General features: G+C 43.9%; 2 protein-coding genes across 2 annotated transcripts in view; one reads left to right on the top strand and one right to left on the bottom strand.

Moving 5' to 3' along the window:
• ACAT2 (acetyl-CoA acetyltransferase 2) overlaps positions 1-17,504 on the top strand; it is an 833,137-nt gene that overhangs the window by 301,664 nt on the left and 513,969 nt on the right. The window lies entirely within an intron of this gene.
• On the bottom strand, positions 1,379-15,745 carry LOC310841426 (solute carrier family 22 member 2-like). Its single transcript, XM_083732503.1, has 11 exons — positions 15,304-15,745; positions 14,210-14,313; positions 12,894-13,048; positions 10,837-11,005; positions 10,143-10,257; positions 9,051-9,157; positions 8,115-8,329; positions 6,814-6,922; positions 5,058-5,170; positions 3,238-3,337; positions 1,379-1,512 (listed from the first exon to the last, which is right to left on the bottom strand). The coding sequence occupies exons 1-11, from the start codon at positions 15,718-15,720 to the stop codon at positions 1,446-1,448; spliced, it is 1,671 nt and encodes a 556-aa protein (XP_083588629.1). The 5' UTR covers positions 15,721-15,745; the 3' UTR covers positions 1,379-1,445.

The raw sequence follows: 17,504 nt of genomic DNA on the forward strand, positions 1-17,504 counted from the left end.
TACTCTTGGATGCAGTTCATCTGGCCCTGGAGACTTGAATACATCTAAACCAGCCAAGTATTATTGTACTATCTCCTTAGTTATTCTGGGCCGTGTTTCCTCTGCTGAATCATTTGCTCCAAATCCACAGCTGCTCATCCTCAAAGGAAACACGAATCCTGGATGAGTGTCTGAAACACCTGGAATTTCACACTGAGAAATTGGCATGAGCTGAGAAAACAGCCTACATCATTAGATACCTGAAATGGATGGACAAGATGGGGACAAGGAGGGGTCTGTGCATGCACATGGGCACATGAGATGAATCATAGAATAGAATCAGAGTTGGAAGAGACCACAAGGGCCATCGAGTCCAACCCCCTGCCAAGCAGGCACACAGAACACTACATTAAGAACTGACCAAAAATAAGAACTTTGAGAATTTTCTTTGTCTTTCATTCCTGATTTAAGTATTTGCCTAACTCCATAGTGAGGCTTAAAATACATTTAAATTGGGCTAGATTGCACCCAAATTCTGTAGGTGAAGTGAACTAGGTATCCAGAATCAGAACAATTTTTATGAGGAGAATTGTTGCACAGTATTGGTCCTTCTAAATACTGAATGCAGTGCAAAATGATGTAAATGACTTCCCTTTTCTTTAGAAACTGTCTATTTCCTGATGCAATGAATTCTTCCCATTCATTTTTGTTTCCCAAACCACATACAGAATTTCATCATGTAGGGTTTGAGTCTATCCTTTGCTAGTATTGTTCTGGCTGTAAACTCTGTGAAAACAACGCCAAACTCTAAAGCAAGTTTCGTTCTCATAAACTGATTTCCACATCTCTTGTTACTCATTCAACCCTTTGAATACAAACTGTCAAACTATGCCATAATGGACTTTGACAAGTCTTCTATTTCTTTATCTTTTGTAGTCCTCCGAAGCCTGGTCCAATGTTTACTCCAAAGAAAGTCAAGTTCATTTATTGGGATTTACCTTCCACTAGTCCTATCTAGTAAACGAACGTGGGTGTAGGATTTGTGTGGCTGCGCTCATACTTCATTATTGGCATAGCCCAGCCCAGTGTGGTGCAATCAAGGGAAGACCTGTAGTTTGGTCAGATTGTGTACTGATTAAGTCCCCTGGGAAAGGGTACCTATAGCCCTCCAGATGTTGCTGGACTATGACCACTATCACCCTTGATTATTGGCCATGCTGGCTTGGGCTGATGGGATTTGGAGTCCAACAACCTTTGGAAGATTAGTTTCCCCATCCCTGATCGATAGACTTCCCTCCAGTCTCGCAGAGTGTCAAAAACACACTGTAGTTGTGAATAAGCAGCAAAGAATCAGAGGATAAAGAAAGTTCAAAAAATTACGACAGCCTGTGTGCATGTGTTTGCTCTCTTGCTCCATTTTTCTTTAATGCCAAATCAAGCGAAAATCATGCAGAAAATGGCTCTTCTTAATTAGTTGCCGCATCTGAGGTTTGAACATGGAGATAAATAATTTTTTCTTTTGGCCTTCCTTGCCTGTGGAAACAAAGCCGGAAGAGTAACATGAACAGGAAAAGAGAATCAGAAATTTAGTCTTCCGTGATTTTGGGGTCTAAATTACACTAAATACATCTCTTCAAGCTGCGTGAACCTTTTATTAAATGTAAATAACAGCTGAAGGGGACTTTCAGTCAGGCGTGAGAATGCTGGAGTGAGGGAGAGTTTGAACCTGCTGTGATCACAAAAACCACCTTTCCAAAGCTGTGATTTGCAGCAAGTTTGAAGTTTCCTTTGGCTCCAATAAAGACTCCTGGTGTGAACAGCAGCTTTTGGAGGGGTGCTTTTTCATTATGGCTGCGGTTAGAGGTAAAGAGTTAAACTTCCCCTCCTCAATCTTGGAAGTCACAAGCCTCATTGCAGCTGGTGGGCCTTAACCTAACACCATTGCCTCCTCCTGGCACACCTGCTAGTGAGGGCAGTATTACAGCAATCTGAAAAAGGCATCTGTGAGCTGCCTTCCATTTAAAATCCCCTCCAATTGATGTTAATAGGTCTTTGTAGGACACTTGCCCCCAGGGGCCTGCCCAAGGGTGCTGGGTGTTGCTACCAGCTCTTTTAGCTGCCATCACTCGCTGGATCATCACCTTGTCGTGGTAAGCGAGCTTGCACATTCCTATGACCCTTGTGAGTGAAGCCGTCGGGAATCTCGTACTCCCAGCAGGGTCACTTTAAAAATTTAAAGGGTCAATTAAAAAAAATGTAGTATAAACACCAACAATTGGGAAACACTTGCCTGCGAGCACTCCAATTGAAGAACAGCCTTTACCAAAGGGTGTCATGGGCTTTGAAGACACTCGAACTCAGGACGCAAGGGAGAAACATGCTAAGAGGAAGGCATGCTTGGCAAATCCACACCATGATCAACTCCCACCTGGAAACCAATGTCCCCACTGTGGAAGGACGCGTGGATCCAGAATTGGCCTCCACAGTCACTTACGGACTCATTGTTAAAACCGTGTTTATGGAAGACAATCATACTTGGCTATGAGTGCTCGCCAAAAATTAGCTGCCATGCCTATATTCAAAACCTTAGGAAGAAGCAGACATATGCCACATGACTGGCAGGAACAATGAGGCTTCCAGATTGGCCAGGTCTGGTATAAATATTAGGAGCCTAATTTTCTGCCTTTGTCTGACATTATCATCCACATGATCATGCATTTCAGGCTCCAGCTGTGACCACCCCCCACCCTTGATTTCATTTGCCCCTGTAATGGGAAATCACACTCTCCAAATCTAAATTTAGTTTTTGCTGGTTGCTCCTCTCCAACAATTCCTTCTGCTGGCCATATGTTGTTCCTACCCATCTTCTTCAGGCAAGCAACATGAATGTGTGAAAAGGGCAGTGGGGTTCCGAGTATGAGCTCCACTTCCAACTACTGAGCCCACACAGAAGACCTTCACAGGCTGAGTTTGAAGGCTTGGAATGGGCTTCTTACCACTCTCTGCTGAATGCAGTTAGACTGAGACCTCTGCCTTATCAGCATTCTAAGCACCTTCCTTCAAAGTCATTGAGGAGTTCTGTTCAGAGCTCATCACATCTGGCTCAACACAGGAAGATCAAGGCAGCACACCCTATGTAGAACACATGCCCCCCCCCCCAGGCACTCCTCCTTCCTCCCGGCGCTGCTGAATGCCCACCTGGAGCTCTCATTTACTAAGAATGCCTTTCTCTATAATATATGTTATACAGGACCATACCTGTGCATATTTTCGGCATCTTCAATAGTCTCAGGTAAAGCTTTTCCTTTGGTTTCAGGTAAGAGCAGAACCAAGCCACCGTCAATGAGACCAATCACAGCTTCAGACACATGGCACAAACAAAAGATCAGTTGAGACAGACTACCCTATGTGAAACGATACTAAGGCACTATAGCAATTTGTAAGTTGTGCCAATAAGATAATTGCTGAACTGTATTAAAGGAAATGGCAGTGTGTAGATGCAAGTTCTCCTCCTTTCCTCCACCTGCAGACTATTTTATGAGTGATCTCATTTTTCTCCAGAATCAGCTGCAGTTCATAGGAATTCACCACAGTGAGAATATAGATTAAATGTGTCACATTTCAGAGTATCTCTGCATACTCACATCCTTTTTCAAATGTCCAGAGGTGATTTCCTCTGAATTTGCTCTGAATGTACCATCTCTGGGCATTTGAAAAAGGATGTGAGTATGCAGATAATGTGTTCTAGAACTGAAGTCACTGTTTTTGAGGAGTAGCTTTCTGTCACTGAGAGAATGTTTTCATAATTCTAAGACTGACAGCTCCTATATTTGAACTCTTTCAAGTCCTACTTAGTTGTTTGGTACCCACAGATATCTATTGTGTGAAGCTGCCAGGAGGAATACATGGAATAAGACTCATCCCTTCAACAATGACTCTTGATTGGCTCAGTCAAGGAGGTTGATTGGGCAATTTCCAACATCCGCCCTACAGATGCTGAAGCAGCTCCCTCCAGACTGAGCTGATCCCAAGTCAGTTGGGGACACTGCTGGTGCATGTGCTGTTGCCATGTATGCAGAAACAAATGCCTGGACAGGGTTATTCTTGGAGATGCTTAGGCAGGTGGCAGGGCTGTTATACTGCCAGATTTCAAAAGGGTAGGGGAACTTTGCTCTGCACCATTCCCTGGCTATTCCTACTGGTTCTATTGTTTGCAACCCTGCCTTTATGCTCCTCTGTAACCCTAATCTCCTTTCTCTGTGCCATTCTAAAACTATCCCTGATTTGCAATGGAGAATAGCATTACACAATAATTTGATAAAAATGAATTGTTTAGCAGAATAGCATGATGTGGATTGTTTTTGACAGCAGGAGTTAGGGTTTGTTTTATCAGGAGAGGACTATAGAAATGTAGCTGTAATGTCTTGCCAAGAAACCTCTGAGGTAAAGGAACAAAACTAAGCCCAGCTGTCAGAAAACCAAACATACGTTCAAGTAATATACAGGAGTTGGGTCACCAGGATCCTTTGGATATTTTGTTCAATTATAGGAGCTGCCTACAGGAGGTTTACTGTCAGCTTCTATCTGATTCTCTTCACCATTAGGTATACCTACCTTAGCTAGGGATATTTGAGTATGAATTTGGAGAATAATGTGGAAAGAGCATGGAACAGACATGACTGAATGCATTCAAAAGTGGTATGGATGAGAGCTTGATCTGCCTATGGCTACCTACAGATACAGTTCCTTCCCCATAATGCCTCAGAGGCAGGACATGTGGTCCTCCAGATATTGCTGAACCACAACTACCAGCATCCTTGATCATTGACCAAGGTGGTTGGAAAACGGCATTGCAAAATTAAGAGAACTGTGTATTTCAATGGATGGTTGCATTGGTCTGCATATTGTTTCAGAAAGTGAAAATTAGCTAGGTTCACATTTAAATTTTATTTCTCTCCCATCCCTAACTGGGGCAGGTGAGAACTGCAGTTCAGTGACATCTGGAGAACCACAGCCCCCTGTCTGAGAATGAATAATCTACCCTCATTCAACATAAAAGAAGTAGTTCATATTCTTACCAAAGACAACAAGTGGAAGTTCATGCCAGACATCTGCCAGCCTATAGACAATGAATGGAGTTATGATCCCACCGATATCACACATTGAAGAGCAGACAAGAACACCAAGATTCCTGCGAAAATAAAAGTGGAAGCCATTATTTCTATTGAGGCATCTAGTCATAAGCCTGCATTTTTTATCAGAGCTTCTATATTTTATCAAGGCTTGTATTTAAAAATGAGCTTAAAAAAAAGGATTTTCAAATGTTTCATGCCAGGCAGAAAGAACCTTGGCAAGAGGTTTTTCTCCTAAGACAAGGGGGCCCCATCGATTTATAGTAGAAAAACAATTCTCAAAGTCATAAAAAGGGAGAATTACATATGCTGCCCCAAGGCTGAGAAAACACAATTAAAGGCAAGGGTAAATAGTAAAATAATACCAATGTGCCTCCCAGTAAAATGAGCCAGATCTTCTTTCTAAGGTTGAAAGGCCAAGAGCAGTGAAAAAGGCAACTGGCTTGGCTAGAAGAAAAGAAAGCATTTTTGGGAAATCTTTTTAAAAGCTGTTTTTTACTGAGTTCCTTTTTACTTTACAAAGGCTTTATTCTTTTAAAAGGCTACCTATGATAAATGAATGAAATATATTAGCTTAAATATATTGGCTTAAATGTAATTATGCAAAGGATTTAAGGAATGCTAGATTCTTATTTCATATGGTTGTAAGAGTTGTATTTATCCTGAAATTAAGTCAGCCACCAGCCTAGCCCCCCTGCCAGACAGAAGACGCCATCCAAGCACTCTTGATATATGGTTGTCAGGCATTTGTTTAGAAACTTTCAAATGAAGGAAATCTTTCAATATTGATGTGAAACTCAAGATCCTTGACATCTGTTGAACATAAAAATGTAAGATTAAACATTTGTTTTAGAAGGCAATAGGGCAAGGAGGGCAAGAGGTGAGCTGGTAATTAAGATTCCATGTAAGATATATTATTACTTATTTGTCATTTATATATAGCTCTTTGTCTCCCTTATAAGGACAGGAGGATATGGGTGTATCTTTTGTGATTGGTTCTAGCAAACAGCCAATAGGAATATTCAGCCAGGCTGATTGGACAGAGGCAGCCACAGGAGGAGCAAAGGGGGCTGGATTAAGGAAATATAAGTGCTGGCCAGGATGGCAAGAGGCCAGGCCAGAGCTTGGTAACCATATACCACTGAGCCTCTCATTTATTTGTCTGACAAATAAATTATTATTTTAATTTCTCTATTGCTGCGTTGAATATTTCATTCCAGCTAAGCGTTAACCACAAGCAGGGTGCTACACTATCACTGCAGAATCTAATATCACCCCTTTTGCCCAGTTACCATAGTGCCCCAGAGATCCAGCCACTTGTGGAAACAAATGGAAAATAGAAATTCAAGCAGGTCAAACACTCTCATTAAAAGCTATTAAATTCACATTCCCTGCTAGCTCCTACTTCTTTATCATGTTCTCTTGAGGATTTTTAAAGAGTTGTTTTATTTCTGTTTGTACTTTTTTTTTTTACTTCATAACTGCAAGACAGGCATCTTGAGCATTTTTAAAAGAAAGATTGTCTACAAATGTGTTCATTAATAAATAAACTTTCACATTTTTTTCACCAGCTGATGAAAAGCAACAATTAATATCATTGCACCCGCAGCCTAAGTAGAGAGCTCTACATTTGACTGTCAACTTGTCCTTTTGACAAAGGGACACCAGCCCATCCTATAGTATCAGAAGATGGCTCACTCACCTGAGGAAAGTTGGGTATAGTTCTGCATTGACTAAGCAAATCATTTCATAGCACATTGTAATTCCCATCCTGCCTATGCAAGCGGCAGTCATTTTAAGCCAATAGAGATCTGAAAAGACATTGCACACACTGTTAAGAAGTTGAAAGCTTCTGTGGCTTCTTAGGTTTTCTCTGCAAAATTGGTATTAAAAGTTACACATTCTTAGAAATTGTATTTCATGGGGCAAATACTGCACACAATACTTTTGTGTTTGTGGCACCTGGTATTTGTCAGGAAGTAATGAATCAACATTCACAGGTACACAAACACACAGAGAAAATGAATTAGAAATGGAGTTTCCCTGTGTATTTGCAAGATGGAACCTTGAATGGATGCCATTATGGAAAGACTAGCTCAATATGTAGCCAGCATTCTTGAGATTGGTGCAAACCAGTTAACAGAAATGACTGCCATAGGGTTTTCTTATCCGAACGTTGGCTATATAGAAGTGAAGAGCACCTACACGCAATACCCTGCAGCAGGGTGAAGTCATACTTGATATAGATAGCTTAGGGATAGAGATCCTGCAACCCTCCAGATATTGTTGGATTCATTCCTCGCTGAGTTGTAGTCCAGCAACCAGGGCCGACCCACCCATGAGGCAAGGTGAAGCAACCACCTCAGGCGGCAGAATCCACAGGAGAAGCAGATCTGACCTTCAAGGAATACATTGTCCATTGGTGGTGGTGCTGCTGCCACAGTGGCAGCAATAGCAGTGGAGAGCTCCTTGGAGGCCAGATCTGCTGCCTCCTCAGCAGCCCCCACCCAATGCCACCTCTACAGCAGCCTCTTGGCAAATAGGAGAAACTGCTGGTCTCCTCCTATCCTTGTTTCCAATGTTAATCTTTATCCCCTCCCCCATTCCCAATGTAGATATCCCCCCTTTCCTTTTCCTTAGCTCTTCACTCACCCCTTCTTCCCTGGTGGGAGAGTGACGCCATTTTGGAGTTCACCTCAGGTGCCAAAATGTCTTGGTTTGGCCTTGCCAACAAAATTTGAAGGGTCACAGGTTCCTTGCCCATCGATTCTGAGCGCACATACATATTTGGATGACTGGGTTTTGCTGCTAGATTCGGTTACACCCAGGACAGGAAAGAAGGAGCTCAACCCTTCCCCTGCCAGTCATTTTCCTTTCAGAATCCCCACCCCTCTCAAGCTGATATTCTCCCTGCAGGTCCAAGTTCCTGTATATTTTGCCCTCTATGGAGAAAGCCAGAAAAAAGAGAACGTATAGGTCCATTTCAGCGCCCAACTTGCTCACCTTCAGGCACTAGGGCTGTAAGGAGACAGGCGGCTCCTGCTGCCAGATTTGCTGCAGCCCAGGGATGGCGGCGGCCAATGCGGTCAACTGTGAGTATGAGTATGAAGGCGGCTGGAAATTCAACAAGAGCAGAGTAAAAAAAGTCCAGGTAAATGTTGCCGCCACCAATTCCCATGTGCATGATGAGGCCCTGGTACAGAACAGAGCTTGTGAACCTAGACAAAAAAACAGAAGCCAGGTGAAGCCAGGCTCTTTCCAGGGCTGGGGTTGTTTTTGTGTGTGCAGAAAGCCTACTCATAGTTGCAGCCAAATATGTAAAGGTAAAGGGACCCCTGACCATTAGGTCCACTCGTGGCTGACTCTGGGGTTGTGGTGCTCATCTCGCTTTATTGGCCGAGGGAGCCGGTGTACAGCTTCTGGGTCATGTGGCCAGCATAACTAAGCCGCTTCTGGTGAACCAGAGCAGCACATGGAAACACCGTTTACCTTCCCGCCAGAGCGGTACCTATTTATCTACTTGCACTTTGATGTGCTTTCAAACTGCTAGGTTGGCAGGAGCAGGGACCGAGCAACGGGAGCTCATCCAGTCACGGGGATTCTAACCGCCAACCTTCTGATCGGCAAGCCCTAGGGTCTGTGGTTTAACCCACAGCACCACCTGCGTCCCTTAGCCAAATATGTAGGGCAGCTTAAAATTAAATATGGGGCCTAATTGGAGCTATGTAGGCAGCCCTGAGGAGGACTGGCAAAGTGGAAAGTGCTTGTGGATCAACCAATGATGCTCACTACGAAAGGGGAATTAAAGAGTTCCATCAAGTCCTTTAGGGCTCTCCACTGTGAGTTGCATGTGGACAGGTGGGGAGAGCATTGTGCCCTAGAAATTTAATGATTTGGAGCAATTGCTTTAATACAAAGTTTTGCAAGGGCTTTCCTTACCAAGAGTACATCAAGATGAGGGTGTGTTTCCTTATCTGCGGTGTTCTCACCAGGTCCAGAAATAGAGGGATTGGTTTGTCACCCATTTCTTCCTCAGACTGAAGATCCTAGAAGGACAAACAAGCAATGTTTGTATCATTGGGGCATTAAGGGGGGCGCAAGAAAATATCATAGACTTGTAGGGTTGGAAGGGATTCTGAGGGTCATCTAGTGCAAAGCAGGAAGGAATCTAAACAAAAAGAATGGAGCTTGAAAGTTTCCAGTCATAGCTGCAGGGATTCTTGTAAAACTTTAATGGGTGAAGGAGCTTTAAAAAACACACATGTACAGCTTGATTTTAGATATAACCATCAAACCACAGTGGGCTAGGAGGATAATTATTCTACAGGAAGTTCTAGTTCCCTGACTTATCAGGGAGCCATGTTTGCAGCCCTATGCGGGTTCAGGGTGGGAAGCGACCAGTGTCTTTATTCTCTTCTGTGGCCCAATGGCATTTCACATCCTTTGAGCATCCCTGTGGGAGGGTGGGGTGGAACCAGCCACGGGGGAGCCAGTGATTGGACCTGTGAGTTTTTGTCTACTGTGTAACAACTTGTGATGGTGGGAGAGGTATTGGGCTGAATCTTTAGGAAGCAGGGACAGGGGACGGGCACTCTGCTCCACGCCATCAAGAGATCCCCTTTATGAGTCGTGGAGGGTGGCATATCCTGTCCAGAAGCCCAGTTAGGGGTTGACAGGCCATAGCACTCCCTACCAGTGGCTCAGTGCCTTCCCAGCACCAGCCAACCCCATCTGTTGGTTGACAGCATATCAACCAGCACTCAGCCTAGTTGATTAACAGATCCATGCCCATGCCTTTTCTCCCATAATCAATAAAGTTGTGGCCTATTTTACTCCAATATCTGGCTCCACTGATCACGCCTCCCAGCTTCATTGCATGTGGGACCAGAATTGGTTTTGAAGTTTACAAACGCTTCCATGTTTGCCGTATTCTGGCTTGCCAAAATGGCCTCTGTTTGGATTTTTAATCCATATACAAACTGTGCATCGGCGTGCCTTATGTAACTTTGAAGGCAAAATGGGTCGGGTTACCTGCATAGAGGGAGGCAGCTTCTTCCGGTTTCCCTTGGCAATGCGTTTAATAATTTTCAGGGCTTTGTCATTTTCCCGTTGGGCTATCAGCCACCTTGGAGACTCCGGAAGGCACCTAGAAGAGCAAGATATGGGGCATTCCTAGATGGTAGCAAAATGCATGACATTGTAAAAACATTACTTGTAAAGAAAAAAGGGATAAGGCCATATGGAAGTTGGCCTGAGTTGCATGAGACATTTGAAGTGAGGATTGTCACCTCCATGCCAAATATCCTACACTGTGAGTTCTCTTTTACATGGTAAAATGCTGGATACCAGTCCCAGTCCCAGTGGCCAGTCAGATCAGGCACTGATCAAGGGCCCAGGGGCTCAAAAGCATCCCTCACACTAACGCTACCCAGCTGAGTCAACATGCTCCAATGTACCATCCTCCTTGCTTGGCTTGGTGGTGAACATGAAGCAGTGGCTCTCTTGAATGGAAGAAAAGGAAGAAAAATACTGTGTTGGGAGCTGATGTGTTTGTATGTTGGGTGTCCATGTTGAGGAGTGGGGGCCCTCTGGCAGCACCATGTCAAAGCCTCCTGGAACTGGACACCAGCCCTGTTGGGTACCTTCCAATACATCTAGCTAAGCTTCCATGCTGGTATTATACAGATGCCTTGGCTTTTTTGGCTGTAATGGAAATCTTGCTTACCAGTAATACAGCAAGAAGAAGAAGTTTGGCAAGGTAACTGCCAGTTGTAGCCACCTCCAGTGAGGAATTGCATAAGCGACAGCAGTAAGCACAAGGAGTCCAACAGTAAATGCTACCTGGTAAACAATGCCGACGGTTCTTCTGTAGCTCAGGCCAACAAATTCTGTGACTTTTTAAGGATGGAGAAACTTCATTAACATAAGCAAATGGGTGCGGGAAATGATCTGAAGACAGCTCACACTAGATCTCCCATCTATCAAGCCACCTTGAACTTCATATATTTCAAATCTTAGTAGATTCCCACATCCCATCCCACCTCCCTGCCGACAGCCAGGGAAACTGTGGATCGACAACTCCCATCATCCTCAACCAACACAGCTGTTGCTGAAAGCCACTGTCATGTCTAGCCCTGACTTGGTACCAGATAGGGAGTCCTCAAAGGATGAACCAGACCCCCCCCCCCACAGTGTGAAGACCTTAAGGTGCAGGCAGGGTCCATGGGAACCAGAGCTGAGAGATGCGTGTCCCTTTAAATTTTCTCCATGCGGAGATCTTCCAAAGAACCTCTGGAGCTGTTAGAGGCGGCAGTGGACCCATCACCACCCAGTCCTGGAGAATGCCTGTGCCAAAAGCTCTGGGTCCAAGCCTAAAAGTAACAACATAGCATGCATCTACAGACCCAGGGTGCCATGCAGCTTTTGTTCTGAGTAAGGGCTCCCCTCATGAGTAAGCAATCCCTGAACTGCTTGAACTACCAGAAGCTGTAGTGAGGGTGTGGTCTAGGAGGCTGTCAGGAACTGGCAAGACAACAGAGAAGAGGGAGAGGAGGAAGAGGATCCTGGCAAGAGGTATAGCCAGGACTGGGACACACCGGGGTAAGCTGGGAATGGGAAAGGAGAGGTTGGTATAGGAAATACTCATGGAGTAACAGAGGATGACGAGGGGATGGGGACAGGAACCAGAGCATCAGGGCCCATCACCAGAGCCAGAGGGGGCCCTGTCTCCACAAACACAGCAGGCTCTGAGGCATAGGGAGCAGCAGATGGGGTGCTCCAGGAGGCTGAGGCAGGCAAGGGCACACAGCCCAGCTCACTAGCTGGCCAGGTGAGGCTTACTAGCTCTGGGAGGTTTATGATTCCTCAGATGGAATACGATTGGACTAGGTGAGGACCACATGTTTCTTCAAGCCCAGATGCTGCAATCAACATGTAAAGTACAAAAAGGAGCTGATGTGAGGTGTCTTCACAACTGCCCATGTTGACAAACCTCAGCTGGGATACTGCAGGACCTTGAACACAAGGATTGACCCTGCTGCCAGGTAGGCCAGGGGTTCAGGCCAGAGTATATAAGGACTCCCTCTTGAGTCTTCTAGTTTCTGGGTTTTTTTGTTTTTGTTTTGATGAGGCTGGATTGTGTGCCCTGCTGTATTCTACCTTACCTCATCTTCTTGTTCTGCTCTCCTTTTCTCTGGATCATGGTTTGGGCCTAGACTGATTCTCTGTACTTCTGATTTGTCTGGATTATGTTGCGCCTGTCACCCTGTCCTTGTTGCTGACCGAGAGAGCACCCACAGGAGCATGACAGCTGCTTGTAGATCTTTCAAAGCTAAGCTTCTACAGAGTGTTTGGGAGCAATGCTATTTTTCTAGAAAAGAGGTGCCAGAACTCATCACGAACACCTCCCTTGTTCTCTTAGAATGGGAATTCTAAGAATTGAGTTCCCGTGGGTTCTGGATGGAAGAAAGCCTTGACAGGAAGTATATTTCTATTTAGAAAACAAAAGCATCCCATCGTTTGTTGATATCTTAGGACCCAAGACAACCCTGAGAGACTGATAATATTCTAAGGTTTCAACCTTATCAGTTCCATCAAATCACTGGAAATCCCTGTTGTTCCTAGGAGAAAGATGAATGAGCATGAGATCTCTGGATTGGAGGCAGGAGGGAGTCTTTTCCAGCCCTATGTGGAATTGCCAAGGGTTGAACCTGGCAATTCCACACACAAAGTTTAATCCCTATTAGATTAATTCCCAGAAGAGACAACTGTAAGGAGCCTTACTCAGGATGTAGCCTGTTAGCCAACCCCCTTTGCTGACCAATCCTTGTATCAAGCGGAAAACCACCGTCCACGTGTAGCTAGGTGCAAAAGCCATGAGAACACCAGAAATGGAATTTATTAAGATGGTGATTAACAGGCACCGTTTACGCCCAAACCTGTGGAGAAAAATGACGCTTGTCAATATTATACATATAAATGTATGGGGAGAGGGGCATGAGGACATGTGGAACTGCTTCACACTGCACCGGACCGCTGGTCCATGTAGCTCTGAATTGTCTACTCTGATTCTGAGCAGCTCTCTGGAGCTGCAGACAAGGATCTCTCCTAGCTCACATGGTGATTGAAGCTGGGGCCTTCTGCATGCAAAGAATATGTTCTGTGGAGCTATAAAAATAAGCTAAATTACTACAGTGGTACCTCGGGTTACATACGCTTCAGGTTACATACGCTTCAGGTTACAGACTCCGCTAACCCAGAAATATTGCTTCAGGTTAAGAACATTGCTTCAGGATGAGAACAGAAATTTTGCTCCGGCGGCACAGCAGCAGCAGGAGGCCCCATTAGCTAAAGTGGTGCTTCAGGTTAAGAACAGTTTCAGGTTAAGAACGGACCTCCGGAACGAATTAAGTACTTAACCTGAGGTACCACTGTATTGGACAAAACTAAAAAGGAATTTATTTTGTTCATCAAATTTACCTTTTATTTTAGGATTGAATAGATTATAGAATCATAGAGTTGGAAGGGACCATGAGGATTATCTAGTCCAACCCCTTGCAATGCAGGAATCTTTTGCCCAATGTAGGGCTTGAACCCACGGCCCTCAGATTAAGAGCCTCATGCTCTACCACCTAAGCTATTGCTATAAACAATGCTTATGAAGCAGCTTTTCCACATCTTCACCAATTAACAATATTAAGAAGTATGATTTTCTATAAAATCTGCAGCCCTGGTACCTCTTGGGATCAGAGTGCCACATAATTAACTTGTCTTGAAGCTGCTGAGTTTGCCTGTATTCTCTCTCCCCATTGAATTTAACAGGACTTGCTTCTAAGCAGAAGAGTTAGGCTTGTGCTGTAAACCAGCTGTTAATGGTGTGTACATACAAGAGTTCAAATTTCTTGGGCCATCACCAGACAAAATGAAGGGAGCCAATTCTCATATGCAGCTGAGGCCAGTAATCGGTTCAGATACTTTAGCCAGCTCATTGAAGTTCAGTTAAAAACAATATTTTTCCAGCAAAGCTATGCTGCATTCTTATATAGCCTGTGGCTTTACAACAATAAATACTCCAATTGTATATATAAAATTTGACCTACCTGTCTGCCATGTATCCAATGCTTATGGAACCAACAAAAAATCCCACATTCACACATGATTGAAACAAGTCCAGTTTCCAGGCATCTTCACACACCAGGTTAAACTAAAAGAAAACACATCCAGGTCAGAGACAATGCAAAAATTAAATTAAATTCCATGTCTTGAGTGAGATTTTAAGATAACTGTAATTCCAAATCATTTGAAGAGCATCTCTCAGGACTATTTCATTCTAAAGTGTATGGCCATTTCAACTACCACCCTTCAACGTCCCCATACACAAGCAATATCTTAAGCAGAGTGGCTTTTTTGAGTAGGAGTTATGCTTGCTTATTTTAAAACATTTCCATGCCACCTTTATATCATTGTCAGTATGCAAGGCAGTGAACAAGCATCAAATGAAAGAACACCATTAAAAATAACAATTAAAATCAGATACGCAAACCATTAACAAACAAAGAGAAGCAAAAAGCTTTCAAAAAATAGACTGGAGAACTTGGTTCCTAGTGAAATCAATGTCATGACTAATTTTTCACATTGAGTTCAATTGGACCTAAGTGCAACTAGCTTAAGCTTGTAACAAGCTTAATGTTAATAGCAATGTTGAAATCAACCTTGAAAACAATTGCCATGGGTGAGGGGCTTAAGAACTATTCACAGCAAGTAATATTAAATCACCCACCAAATGAACAGGGCTGACTTTGCTTAGTGCCTATTTGTAAATACCAACGGTGCCAGCCACAACTGCCTTGGCGGAAAGAGTTTCACAGTTGGGAAGCATCTATAGAGGGGGATCATAGCTCAGCAGCAGAGCACAGGCTTCTGCATTCAGAAAGTCCCAGTTTTGATCCTTGCCATTTCCAGGTAGGGCTGAGAGAGACTTCTGCTTGAGACTATGAAGATTTGCTGCCAGTCCAAGCAGACAAGGCTGACTCGGTAGAAGAAGATTCCTGTGTTCCAGAAGCACTTCTCTCTAGCAGCTATTGAAGGACCTCCAAGGACTCTCTAAGCTGCCCAGCAGACTCATACAGATCCTTTCAGGGTTCAGCTGTTAATGTTGGTATTGCCTTCTAGAAAACAGCTGCTTACTTCTTACCTCAGTCACGATGGATGATCCTGGGAAATTATAAAGCCAGCCATCTTGGCATGCAGTGAGAGGAATACTGCTTCTGTTCCTGTAAGTAGTGGGAAAATCTAGTGGATTTAGGCAGCTCAGCTCAGTTGCGTTCCAGTCAACATCATATCTCTTGCATTGGCTAGTGAAAGCATCCCCATGGGTCTCACCCTTTGGAAGGGTGTAATTCAGCTCTTCCTCAAGGCTCCAGTCACAACGGTTACTTAACTGGGCAACTCCAGGACTCCGGCAGTGGTGCTCTGGTATAAAACCCAGGAAAACAATACCAACATAGATGGGTGTGAAGGCAGCAGAGAGCAGACACAGCACAAAAAAGGCCCTTTTCTGGTACAAGTCAAACTCTCCAATGTGCTCTAAAATGTCATCTAAGGTTGGCATTCTTGCATTTGAGGCACCTCATTGAAAGTAACAATCTCATGTGTGCCTCTCAGCATTTTGTTGGCAGCAAAGCTGTTTAAAATAACAGCATGTAATCAGGCCAAAAGTCACAGGGGAGCAGCTATTTCACTTTGTAAATTGACAAACCATGCATTACAGTCTAATGGGCTATTTCACACCATATCTGAATTCTCTTTATGATGTCTCACACATTCTGTTGGCCGGTTGACTGATTATTCCATGTTATCCAACCTGGGAACATTATGTTCATTAAGAAAACTGCATCTTTATTGATCAGCTTTTAGAGGCCTCGACAGCTAAACTATAATATTGTAATATAACCAATACTTATTCAATCCAACCAAAATTCAGGGTTATTTCTCATTATCACTTCTATATGTGGTAGCCACTGTTTTAGTCAGCATGTATTGTCTCATTTAGCCACCAAATCTATAGCACCCAAACTTTGTGTTGGGAACTAACTGGGGGGTACGAGTTAATCCTCAAGTCCCACATGCATGTAGAGCTACAAGAACAACAAAATGGCTGACTTTCTGAATTCAAAAAATGTGCAGGGCTTGACTCACTCTTTAGCCAAAACACCCCCAGCAGAGCTTAAAACCCAGTGTATGCAAAATGTGGGAAATATAAGTTATTATACAGTGGTACCTCTGGTTACGAACTTAATTCGTTCTGGAGGTCCGTTCTTAACCTGAAACTATGCCTTCTCTAGAAACTTACAGCTCTGTGGTCCTTAACCCCTTCATTTACTAACTAGCATAAATATGCACAAAGCCTAGTTAGGATGAAGGCACTATCAAGCTGAGTGGTAGAGGAGAGATCACGTGGTACTTCAGTCAATTTAGCTTTCCCAAGTTTTTCCTCTCCCACCTGGTAGCAACCACCCCCATCAGGCCACAGCAGGATGGAAGGAAGAGAAGCCGGACCACCCTATTGGTACAACTGAGAGACCTTTGGCTCCTCCTCTCCTTGATCTGTTTCTATTTCTACTGGTTACTGTAAGAACTTTGTAATTGGGAACTAGTGCCTGAGTTTGTTTGCCCCCCCCCCCGTTTTCTCAAAATCCTTTTTCCTTCTATGCAGTGTTGTTTAGTTTGTAACCCTGAGGGGAGATTCTGTCTTATAACCAATTACTGTAAGCTGCACAGGCTGCCTCTTCAGCTAAAGAGAAGGGTAAACATGCCTTAAGGAAAAAGAAGGAATAAGCTTTTTGCAAGTGAGCTCATAAAGATGGAGGTATGGGATCAAGTGTACAGTGGTACCTCGGGTTAAGAACTTAATTTGTTCTGGAGGTCCGTTCTTAACCTGAAACTGTTCTTAACCAGAGGTACCACTTTAGCTAATGGGGCCTCCCACTGCGCTGCCGTCGCATGATTTCTGTTCTCATCCTGAAGCAAAGTTCTTAACCCAAGGTACTATTTCTCAGTTAGCAGAGTCTATAACCTGAAGCGTCTGTAACCTGAAGCGTCTGTAACCCGAGGTACCACTGTATTTCTAATGAAAATAGGAAGCTGCTTCCAACCATCAAACCTGATACCTTCAAAGTGGTATCACCCTTTTTGGGTCTTGGGTTATATTCAGATGTGGATTTTGTTGTGTGAGTTTTTCCTGGTTACAATGCTCATGGTTTTGTCTAGATTTCTGATGTTCCTTTTATGCTGCAGTACCTGTTGAGGCCAAGAGGGGGGTCTTGTCATGTGGGCAGTCCAGGATCTCCATACACACTGCCCAGGCTTGCTCCCAGGGGAAGTCACTTCAATGCT

Source organism: Podarcis gaigeae (genome assembly GCF_964106915.1).
Source record: "Podarcis gaigeae genome assembly, chromosome: 3".
Classification (NCBI taxonomy): Eukaryota; Metazoa; Chordata; class Lepidosauria; order Squamata; family Lacertidae; genus Podarcis; species Podarcis gaigeae.